This window comes from Pleurodeles waltl, chromosome 9, assembly GCF_031143425.1.
Source record: "Pleurodeles waltl isolate 20211129_DDA chromosome 9, aPleWal1.hap1.20221129, whole genome shotgun sequence".
Taxonomy (NCBI): Eukaryota; Metazoa; Chordata; class Amphibia; order Caudata; family Salamandridae; genus Pleurodeles; species Pleurodeles waltl.
The window spans coordinates 58,654,830-58,667,565 of record NC_090448.1 but is presented as its reverse complement, the minus strand read 5'-3'; the positions used below and the strand labels follow the sequence as shown (position 1 = coordinate 58,667,565).

At 41.6% G+C, this 12,736-nt stretch overlaps 1 protein-coding gene across 1 annotated transcript in view; it reads left to right on the top strand.

Annotated features, from left to right (window-relative positions):
* Nucleotides 1-12,736, top strand: part of ALDH1L1 (aldehyde dehydrogenase 1 family member L1) — a 165,806-nt gene that overhangs the window by 54,543 nt on the left and 98,527 nt on the right. Inside the window, exon 4 of the mRNA XM_069206278.1 lies at nt 8,157-8,322. Coding sequence (XP_069062379.1) covers nt 8,157-8,322 — 166 coding nt within the window. The remainder of the gene's footprint in view (nt 1-8,156; nt 8,323-12,736) is intronic.

Sequence of the window (12,736 nt, the reverse complement as noted above, 5' to 3'; positions counted from 1 at the left end):
TTCACTGCAACCCCGATTACAGAAAGAAAAGATGCACAACAGCTCTTCTGGGTTCTTTGGCTCCAAGATCTGGAATGCCCTCCAACAAGTTGTACGCTAGACCTTCAGTTTCACAGTTTTTAAGAAAAAGCTTAAAACCCACATGTTGTCCTACCCTTTGCTTACCTCCTTGCCTGGGATGTGCTATCTGTTTTCTGAGTGTCTTCACACCAATATGCCCCACGATAGCTGGTGTGCTTTTATTATGAAATAAATAAACATGGAGGTAATACTGACCACACTGATGGGTCAGTTCCCCACTTTCAAAGAGTCTCCTCCTGTGTGAAAACTGTCATTCTGTAGATAGTCTGCAACCCAATACCCCCAGTAGTGCCAGAGGGCTAAGGAATCGGTGAACACTGCTATATGAAAGAACACATAAAATAAGAACATCATCCATTGATGCATCCCCCAATGAGGCCTCCTGATGTTTGTCTGGAGTAGTATGCATAAAAGATATCAGCAAATCTCACCAGGAAACCATTTCAGTGAGATTTGTTGGAAGAGCAACTGGGATGGAGCCAGTAAAAAAGGCAGGAAGAGAATTTGATGATGACTAGTAATACATAAAATATGGATTGAGAGTGAAGAGGTGTAGTTCTGACATGGAGACAAATGGATAAGCAGCAGATCACAAAAACGAGGGGTTGTCTGGCAGATAGACAATGCAGACGGACAACTGTATAAGAACATCCCACTCCTTGCGATGCATTATTTTTATTTTATTGTTTGTTTAGCTTTTTACAAGGGACCAGGAGCTAAAAACTGCTCTTTCTTTTTTGCACTTCACGCACAGTTTTTTTTCTTCAGTTTTCTAACATTTTAATTTACTCTTCTAACATGGCTGTCCCTCTCGTTAGAAGTGTATACTACAAATAGTTGCTTTGCATAACAACGCATGTTAATGCTCATATCATGCATGTTGCTAAGCTGTAGACGGATGAGATGGATTCTAGTTACTAACAATAGTTATCAGAGACGAACAAGAAAGAGACGGAATGGGATAGAGACCCAGAAGCCAATCATCAGTGTGAGCTGATTGAGTCACACGGTCTTTGGACTCACAGGGCTTTTAGGGTAAAGGGAACTTATAGGTAACTAGAGATCTTGGTGAATCACAGCACAGTTGATACTCCAAGGTGGTTGATTCTTTAGTGACCTAACACACCAACCAGGAACTGGAGGAGAGGCCTACGACGCCAAGAAACTATAAAGTTGAGATGGTGGACCAGGTGGCGAAATAGTTGGCAAGCAGAATAGTTATACAACTACATAACTTGTTGTGAGCCCTTTTACTAATAGGCTGAAGGGTTTAAGTAGTACTCTTGCATCCATAATCACCCCGGGGGTAAAAGCCCAACCCGGAAGTGAGTGACTCTCGAATGGTTAGAAGTTTAGTCTTTTCCTTTTTATCCTCTGCTACTCAGTACTCACAGTCTCCAACATGTTCTACTGCATATTAATGTGAATCGACAAGGGAAGTGTGGACAAGTTTGTTTCTGCCCCTTCTCCTCACTGCATGTTTCCTACCCTGAGGCCTGACACGTGCATGCGCCACAAGGCATGCTTGTGCATAGGCAACCATCTTAAAAAGAGTTTTCTTTTATGGAAATCCCATTCCAAGATTGCCAGCCATGCGTTCACATGCCTCTTGATGTATGTGTTTCCATTGACAAAAAGCACTGGCAAAGCCAGTATTTTGGCCTGTTAGAGCTGAAACCTACTAGCCTTTCCAGTTATTAAATTAGCAAATGTAATGTTTTATATCATTGCATGTTGCAGTGCTAATGCATCCTTCAGGAGTGCACGCAATAAAGGCTTCATAAACATCGCTGATGTAGCTGTCAGGATACACAAACAATTATTTCTGTGCACTGATAGCATTTGCGAGGTGAAGGATGGATGTTGCTTTCAGAGGACAATCCCATTCTCCAACTTTTTCTACTTGTTCTCCCTTTGTATAAAGCATTTTTCTGGGGGCAGAATCCACAAAGCCCCCCACTTGTGGAGTCCCCTAGAAAATGTACTTAGCCATCGTCACGATTGCAGTGAACAGTAAAATGCATTGTGGTAAGATGACCTTCCCAAATATCTCTCTTAAGATGAAAACACTGACCCAGTTAAGTTGGCCGCATGAGCAAATGCAGAAGACACTGAGGTGCCTGACATTTGGAATATATGCAATAGCTGGCATCCAGCTCACACGTCATCTTTTAGACTTGGATCTGCATGCACGTTGTTGCTGTTGGTGTATTCAGAGTGCAGAGCTCCAACTGCTGGCTTACTCCTGGAAAGAAGTACATCTGGTGGCTTTGCTGGTATGCCCTGCTGCTGAGCCCCGATCTACCCTTCACACAAAACTGGAAGTGGGAAGAACAGCTTTGACAAGTGCAGATGCTTGCAAACATCTGCTAATTCCCCAAACCTCTTACCAGTGATGACATGCTATCCTGCATCCAGGATCTGGATCAACATCCTCGTATCCATTAGAGAAAGAAGTTGAGGACGCACCTTTTTAAAGAACACTACATCACAATGCATTAACCATTCACAAACTAAATACATATCTTATCAGACCCTAACTTTATGCTTGTCTTTGACCCTGTACAGTGCTCTGCTGCCTTTTGACTAGGTTTGCGCTATAGAAATATCACATACATACATACAGGGAGTGCAGAATTATTAGGCAAGTTGTATTTTTGAGGATTAATTTTATTATTGAACAACAACCATGTTCTCAATGAACCCAAAAAACTCATTAATATCAAAGCTGAATATTTTTGGAAGTAGTTTTTAGTTTGTTTTTAGTTTTAGCTATGTTAGGGGGATATCTGTGTGTGCAGGTGACTATTACTGTGCATAATTATTAGGCAACTTAACAAAAAACAAATATATACCCATTTCAATTATTTATTATTACCAGTGAAACCAATATAACATCTCAACATTCACAAATATACATTTCTGACATTCAAAAACAAAACAAAAACAAATCAGTGACCAATATAGCCACCTTTCTTTGCAAGGACACTCAAAAGCCTGCCATCCATGGATTCTGTCAGTGTTTTGATCTGTTCACCATCAACATTGCGTGCAGCAGCAACCACAGCCTCCCAGACACTGTTCAGAGAGGTGTACTGTTTTCCCTCCTTGTAAATCTCACATTTGATGATGGACCACAGGTTCTCAATGGGGTTCAGATCAGGTGAACAAGGAGGCCATGTCATTAGATTTCCTTCTTTTATACCCTTTCTTGCCAGCCACGCTGTGGAGTACTTGGACACGTGTGATGGAGCATTGTCCTGCATGAAAATCATGTTTTTCTTGAAGGATGCAGACTTCTTCCTGTACCACTGCTTGAAGAAGGTGTCTTCCAGGAACTGGCAGTAGGACTGGGAGTTGAGCTTGACTCCATCCTCAACCCGAAAAGGCCCCACAAGGTCATCTTTGATGATACCAGCCCAAACCAGTACTCCACCTCCACCTTGCTGGCGTCTGAGTCGGACTGGAGCTCTCTGCCCTTTACCAATCCAGCCACGGGCCCATCCATCTGGCCCATCAAGACTCACTCTCATTTCATCAGTCCATAAAACCTTATAAAAATCAGTCTTGAGATATTTCTTGGCCCAGTCTTGACGTTTCAGCTTGTGTGTCTTGTTCAGTGGTGGTCGTCTTTCAGCCTTTCTTACCTTGGCCATGTCTCTGAGTATTGCACACCTTGTGCTTTTGGGCACTCCAGTGATGTTGCAGCTCTGAAATATGGCCAAACTGGTGGCAAGTGGCATCGTGGCAGCTGCACGCTTGACTTTTCTCAGTTCATGGGCAGTTATTTTGCGCCTTGGTTTTTCCACACGCTTCTTGCGACCCTGTTGACTATTTTGAATGCAACGCTTGATTGTTCGATGATCACGCTTCAGAAGCTTTGCAATTTTAAGAGTGCTGCATCCCTCTGCAAGATATCTCACTATTTTTGACTTTTCTGAGCCTGTCAAGTCCTTCTTTTGACCCATTTTGCCAAAGGAAAGGAAGTTGCCTAATAATTATGCACACCTGATATAGGGTGTTGATGTCATTAGACCACACCCCTTCTCATTACAGAGATGCACATCACCTAATATGCTTAATTGGTAGTAGGCTTTCGAGCCTATACAGCTTGGAGTAAGACAACATGCATAAAGAGGATGATGTGGTCAAAATACTAATTTGCCTAATAATTCTGCACTCCCTGTACTTGTTACAGTTTCCTATAGTGCCAGCCATTGTTTGTGTATATTAGCTGCTTGCAAACATGTCACCACCCAACCATGACTGTACTGCATTGCATTGGTTCTGTGCTTATCCACTACTAGTGTGTTCTGAGTTTCACGAACATTAGCACTTCACAGCCACGTGCTCAGTAGACATTACACATGGGATACAGTACACTCTAGAGGACATAATAGTGATATTACAGTTCATCGAGGAGTTCACTGACCATATACAGGAACAGGACTGATGGCTGAGTTCTTTTGGACCTCCAAGGTGACTTGAAATCCTGTTTTCATGTACAGCAGAGGGTACTTATACCTTGCTATACATAGTCACACCACAGCCCTTCCCAAAAATCATTAAATACTTGGTCTCTTGTTCCTTACTTGTGAAATTAGTAGTGCAACAATAAACTCACCTACAAACAGAGATACACTATAAGTTCCTTTAAAGATAGCTATAGTTCATGTGTAGTAACATAAACAGGTTTTTCCTGTAACGGAACAAAGCCCTGTAAAAATAAATATGCTGTCATAAATGTCTCTGTTCTGTTAATGACTGCTTATTTTATGAAAACATTTCAGAAAAACTAAAAGGTAGTTCAGATTTTTATAGTTTAAACAACAGATGTAATAAGAAATTACAGGTAAGCAGCTTTGTCACTTTCTTATTAGAGTCACAACTGCTCTGTAACAGGAAAAACAGTGACATTTTTTATATAGGGTTTGCACACTACCATGATATACAGATAGTGCACAGCCAGAGGCCCGGGGTTCATTACTTTATCATTGAACTCACTGAGGATGGTGCTTTTTTTGTGGTTTCTGAAACATTTGGAATCTGTTTTTTATATTGAAAATATCTTTGCATAATACATGGAATTCTTTAATCCCTGTATAAATGCATGTCTCTATTTTCTTCATTATCAGCAACTAGTGACACACTCAGTCACCGATTATATAGAAAAGACGCCAGAACTCAACTATTATAAGTTATTACAGTTGAGTTCTGACGTCACAGCGCCTGCTGCCAGAGCCATCAGTTGAGGTAGAAGGCAGGTCAGGCAACGAGCTTAATTGAATCAGCTGTTTAAAGCAACGAAACCATAATATTGCTTTTCTTTCTTATCTCTGATTTAATACCTTACAGTGACAAGCAGAAAGAATATGCTTACTTTTTCCACTCCTTAGGTAGAGAAAAGCTAGAATATTTCTTTGTTTCTACACATTCTGAGGTACTGCGGGTTTTTTTTTAGGTTTTTTTTTTAAAGTTGACTTGCATATAACTGTTTCTATTATCTGTTTGCAACAAATATACAACAGGGTTTTGATGTGTTAAATTTTGAAGTAGAGATTTTATTTCTATTCTTCATGTTTGCAAACATGCTCGTTGTTTCATTTGAAAGAGTTATGCAGCACGGTTTTAAGTCGTTTATGGGAAGGGTGATGATGTGGCCATGTATTGTATGGGATAAAATATCCACTAGCATACATGAAAAGGATATTGCAAGCACCTCGAGGTTCCATAACCTTTAAAGGACTTTGGCCTTCAGCCTCGTTTCTCTAAATGGCTATGGAACTCCTCAGTGACTTGCAGTATCCCTATATTGTATGGCAGGTGGTACTTTATCCCTTACATATTTTTAGTTATTAAAATGTTGTGTTAGCAGACATCTCTGGCTGGACATTCACATTTTTGTTCAAATAAATTATTGTGTTGTACTTTCTAGAACCGCCCTACGACACCTTACTTAAGCTAGACCTTGACTCCTGCACCATGCCTACCTACGGAGACAAGGAGGCTTCTTGAGGCCACCTTTCCACTGCAAAGTCTAGTATTTGGTGTAATGGTTGCTCATAGCTTCAGTATTCTCACTTTTGAAGTGCTTAGTAGCACCTGTATTTGCACACCCTGAGGACCGATCCTGGCACTTGAGTTCTCCTTCATTGAGACCAAAACAACCCTTTCTAATTGTACCTTTGTAAGCCTTTTCTGGGAAAGTTGAGACTCTTGGGGTTCTCCTAGACTCAGACATGAGCATGAATGGGCCTCTGTTAAAACAATGCCTGTTTATGCAGTTCCTAATGAAGAAATTGTTATTATTCTTTCCCTTCACGATACACAAATCTTGTGGGGTGGGAGCTTGATGAATTAAAGGCTTGGTTATGTCACCACCCTTTGCGCTAGTTTTCCCGAATATCATTTTACTCTGGTATCCCAGATTTTCAGAATTGCTATCTGCAGAGAGTAAAAAATACTGCTGTCTACCTGGATTCCTGATGGAAAAGGAACCACAGTCTCATTTGCTTTGATCATTACATTGACTTCCAGTGCATAAATGTGTAATATTGAAGATTAACATCCTAATCTTCAGATGTCTTCATAACTTGGACCTGTATTATTTAGCTATCCTCAGCATACTGTGGCTCCTCCACCCGAAGCCCTACATTTTAGCCTCCTAGCCTCTGGAATATACTCCCACTGGATCCTCCAATCTCTACCCACATTGCTCAAGTTTCAATTTGTTACATGTAGGTGATTGCCAACATGCATATGTGTCATAGGCATTATCTTTCTTTTCTTTTTTAATATATTTTTGGGAGTATTTATGTATTGTGGTCCGAATGCCAGGAAGGAGTTTGGACTGCAAGTCTAGCATTACATGTTGCCGCATACAGGATATAGGTACATACAGGATATGGGAGCATGGGACAGAGTTTACAAAATTAGAGGAGGGGCCGGTACCGTTTGTAGTTGCAGACAGCCATGTGTTATAAATGCAATAAATTATGAAGATTAAGTAATTTACATAGATTATACTGCAGGTTATGTGATAAGGGTTGCAGACAGATAGAGGACACGTAGCAAGAAAACTTGGTTTAGAGTTTTTCACTTATGGCCAGGGTTGGTGGTGGTTACCTTATGTTAGAGGAGAGGCTCCATTTCAGAGACAAGGGGGTAAAGAAAAAAGACTTATTTAAAAATATATATATATAATTTAAAGTGCTTTTTCAGCATTGTACGTAATAGTTCAAGCACAGACTGGTAGATTCAGTGCTGGCTCAAAATAATACCTATGGATTTATCATTGTTTATTCGCATACCTTCATAGTGCTAAAATATCACCTAAAGGAAGAACCAGGGTTCTACTAACAAGATGTCTTCTGTGTTCTCCTGTCAGCAACAATGCACAGTTGCTTTATAGCTAGGTTTATGTTCCAAACATTCCTTGCATACACACGTATATAATAATGAAATATTCCCATGTATTGCATTTGTGGTCATATTTTTTTCTTCATGATGTTCAGCAGTTTGCAGATCTTACATATGAATTTTACAAATGCATTTAAATTCTATGCTTGAGATCTGTCGTAAAAGAGACTCCGTACAACAGAGAGTTAAGGTAGTTCATTCTCCTACCAAATTTTGAGGTGGTAATTCACTTGCAAAAGGAGAGAGGTCTCCTTTGGACCCTTTCAGTTTTTGAAATAGTGGTGGCAACTTCAGTGGGAGTCTTTCCCTAAAGTTAATCTGCGGTTCCTTTAAGGAATTAGTGCTGCTTTAAAAAAAGTTTTCGATTTTGGAAAGCAACAAACAGGATGGTGCTTTTTTGTCCTTTGAGGCCAGCATCCCTGTGACTGTAGCCAATCACAGGAGGTTGCAAATTGCAGTCTGTCTAACTAATATTAATTATGTGACCACCCTGAGATTCAGTATTTTGTGAAGCAACCTGTTATAGTTATGTGCACAATTTTTCACCACATTTTGCTAGTGTAATCTTTGTACATCAGTCCCTTGGACATTTCTTTTCTAAGTGAGGCGACGTACCTTTGAAGCACGATTGAGAGAATGTCTTCATTTTCTTCTAGGACTCTAATCCAAGGGGACAAGATCGGAGGGTTCACGGTGTTTTGGGCAGACGACGGCCTGGACACCGGGGCCATCCTGCTCCAGAGGGAGTGTGAGGTGCTTCAGGATGACACAGTCAACTCACTGTACAACCGGTTCCTTTTTCCTGAGGGTGTGAAAGGAATGGTAAGATTTTGTTGTTCCTAATTGGTACTATAAATGATGATCTATAGGGATTGATAGTGAAGTGCTTTGATTGATACCTCTCTCTCCTCACTGGTAATCTCTTGACACTGAATTCCCTGTCTCACTTGGTTTCCACCATCTCTGACCAGGAAGTGCACTCACTTGACTTGTCCAGTGCCCTACAGGGCAGCTCTTAGTACAGGTTACATTCTCTTTATTTTCAGCTGGCTGTTTCCATATACACAGTATGTTATGTTAAGTAGTTTGTAAAGCAGAACTGATATATTCATGGGGCTTTTTGGCACTGAAAGCCAACAAATGTAACTGCTCTTGAAACAAAGAATTGCCTATAGCAATGTCTCTGACACCATTCAATCAAGTTTTCCGCTTAAGACACCAAACTGAGACAGCAATAGCACATTTATGGGATGATCTGCCCAACAGGCAGATATACGGTTACTCAATCCGCTGATCCCTCGCAAACCTAGCACTGACTTCACCTTGGTGGGCCCAGTAGGTTCTACTAAGCTATCTCTAAGCTTTAGCTCACTCCTCTGACTAAACAACCAAGAAGTACTCTTTCTTCCATGAGGAATTTAACCAGAAAGTCATATTCATCACCTTTCTCCCCACATTGTTACAGTTCATCCCTTGTTGTGTATACGGTCTACATGAAGGCACTGATTGATCTACTCAGGTCCACTGCCTGTCTTTCCATTGACACCGCACACATATACCTACAGGTCAGAGGAAGCAGAGACCAGTTGTGACAGCGTATGTAATGGCCTCAAAGAAATGGTTCCTATCATTCCCAGTTTTGTTGCGTGTATACATGAAGGCACTGATGGATCTCCTCACAGCCCACTCCCTTTCCTTCCACTCATTTGCAGAAAATACACAAATATATCTGCAGGTCAGAGGACACAGACCAGTTTGACAGTGTATCTTGAGGAATCAATTGCTAATTTGATAGATCAAACCTAGTAAACACTAAATAGGTCAAAAACTAAACTTTTTAATACTAGGACCCCTCTCCTCAAACAAATGAACACTCCGCGCTCACCCTTCACATCATTTGGAGTGATGGTCCCCATAAAAACCAAAGGCAGAAAACTAGATGGGATATGGAATGTGAACATGAGCCTTAGCTCTCTAATTAGGGACTGTAGCGAAGTCCACCTTCCATCAACTAAAACTACTAAAAGAGAACACTGTGCTTCTTCCAGATAGAACATTAACCTATGGAAGAAGATGTTCTTGTCAACTGAGGACTAATCTATGAAACATCTGTACGAACTGTCCTTCCCACTGACTAAACATTAAAATCCAAAGAGACAGATCTCCTTTAAAGTACTGTTCTTCATCCACAAACGTCTTGTCATCCACAAACATCTTAAAGGGTCAGCTGCAGTCTATAGAACAAAATTATATATTATCCACCTTGCCGCCCTTCCTCTCTGCCAAGCCCACATTCTAACTATTCCCAAAACTGCCTAATTACCTGCACGACAACGAGGAGATAATGTTGCTCACTCAGGTGCCCCAGACTTTGAAATTACCCCTGTCCCATCTCCAGCCTTCCCAATGCCCCCAGCCTCATTGACTTCAGGCTGAGACTAAAATCCCGCTTTTCAATCAGGCAAGTCCTGATTGGGTGAACCGAAGATCATCTTAACACAACACGTTTAGTCCCACCAGTCAAGCGATGTTTGCACCAAAAGTAGCCCCTTGACTGCTGCCAACGAACGGACTACAAGTAACCCACACACAGCGGCTGTGCCTCCTTGAGGGCAAAGGAGTGTCACCCCTCCGCTGAAAGTGAAGGGAAACATGGAAAATAAAATGGTAATGAAACACATTTAGTACCATTTTATTTTTCATTCTGGCAGCAGGGGAGTCTGAGAGGGAAGGGCAGGCACCAGGGAGGAACAGAGGGCGTGTCTTAGACAGCTGGGTGGAGAGAATGCACAGGCCTTCAGGAGCATCGGACGAGGGCGCTCCAGATATCCTGGCAATGCTCTCATGCTGCCTCAGCAGCATGAGAGAGCAGTGCAAGAAGTAGTAGCGGGAGTTGGACGAGGCTCTGGGAGCTTGCTGTCTGTGCTGGAGAATCCACCGAGTGCCGCTATGAAGAGGAGCAATGGGTGACAAAGTAAATCTTAATTTTAATGTAATTTAGCTCACTGAGGGGCACTGTGAGAAATTTGCATTGCCTTTAGCCTCAGCTCCATTTGTTCTAAACACTGTTAGAACAGACCACGATTGAGAGCTTTGGTGCTGAGCCTAAGAGCACTGCTGTTTTTTTTTTTTTTTTTTTTACTAATACCTGTCAGTGGGTTAAATATTCGCCCCTCCAGTTTTGTTTGCTGCTGGCCCCACTGCCCACACACCAAAACTACATTGTTCCACACTAACCTTGTTGAATTGTTTCCTCACCAATGCATAAGAAATGCATTCAACTGCGGAAAAGTAATCCCACACACTAGCATTAATTTCCCCCTGAGCATACTGATATGTAACCCTATGTGCTAACAAGCATATTACTAGCACCTGCTAACTCACTCACGCCTTAGATCACTCACTCTCTTGTGCCATCTGTTATCTTGTGCTGCATGTCATTCCCTTTCCTGAATGCTATATTCCTAGGTCGTGGCCTCTGTTCACCTTTCCCATCACTGAGTTTTCATTGCAACCTTCAACTTATGTATTCAGTCATGCATTTTCCTTCTTATATGGGCAGCACAACCCCGTAACACGGGGGTACCTACTGCTCCCCAACAATCTCTCTTTCCCGGTGTCAATTTAGGAAATCAAAGTAGTACAACGATGAGGCATGGTCAAAAGGCTTCTGGTAGGCTGCTGGCTGTAGGGCCTTGAACCAGACCCATGTTTTGAACCATGCAAGCTGATTTACATCTATTGTACTGACTGGGCCTGCCATTCAAAGATCCAACTGGCAGCATGACATGACCTGCTTATGAAATATGCCTTATGTGTCTTGTGGCCATATTCTGGGCTTCCTGAAGCTTGACAATGACATGCAAATTTGAAGTAAGAAGCAAAGTGTTAAGACGTTTCTTCTCTATTGAACGGTTGAAGTAGTACGGTTGTTTGCCACAATCAGCTAATGTGCACACTTGAATGCATGATGTCATTACACACGATTTCATGTTTTTTTTGTTGTTAAAATATTTGTATTATTTTTATAACAATACATTAAAATATAGCAATTTAAACGTTGCGAGCAGTGGTACAGTAAATATTTCCATGTTTCCATTCTGTAACATTCTATGCACTTTATAAGGGCCAACCCCAAGTACACAGATCTGTATTGTATTTTTTTTTCTTTTTTTGGAGGCGTCGGGTACAGACCCAAAAGGCAGTGCTCCACAGTTAGCTGCTTTATGTTTCTGGCTGTTCCTTGGATCCTTCTCACCACTACATCCCTTTAGTCACCGAATTTAGTAGGGCAGCCCCAGGGGTTTGCACATGAGACGAGCACCCGACTTGTTTGCTTATATTTTATTAAGCACCTTTAGGGAGTAATAGATTCTGCATAGATACTCCTTTTGTAACAATTGAAATGTTTTATTACAGGCGATAGTTTTATCATATCTTAGTGCCAACTCCTGTGCCTGCCAGTTAGTGGACTTTGTTCTGTTTATCTCCAACTTTCATTTCTGTGCCTGGGCGTTCATTAGTTAGGGTTTTATATATATAGCGGAGGTAGGACATCCACTTTTTGTCAGATGTAATAGTGCGTTTATCCTTTGTGATGCCCAAGGTCCACATGGGTATTGTAGCCGGAGCACTCTCATCTTTCAAGATAGTTTGATGTAGAGTAGGACCTCTTCTACCTGTGGGTGATATTCAGCAAGGCACAGATTTACTATGAGCTCAGGGGACTCAGGGCAGCAAGTAAAATTGTTTCGCTTCGAGAACTGGATAGAGCTGAACTATGCTAAATCTACAAAGAAATGGTGCAGTTGTAGGCTCTTCATGCGCTGGCGCGCCATGCACCAACGCAGCACCCTTGCACCATAGGGTAAGGATATTGCATCATGGTCTGCATAGTTTTTGTGCAGGAAGGGGTCCCTTAATCCACAAAAAACCTGCTTTAAGGCTATTTCTTCTATGTGCGTGTGCTGCAGAATGAACCACACATGCAAAGGAGGAACAACATTAAGCGCAATAAAGATATTTGTCCTCAGTATGCCAGCTTGAGGCAGGTGCACCATTTTGTCACACATCCATGTCTGCAAATCTTTATAGGTATAGATTTGCATCAAAATCCATGGGTGGATGTACAGGAATGCCCAATCACCACCCTTGTACTGGCTCTTGAGGCAAAGAAATGCAAGGCAGATCATTGACCTGCATTGCAATACTTTTCGTTACAAAGCGACCCAAATCA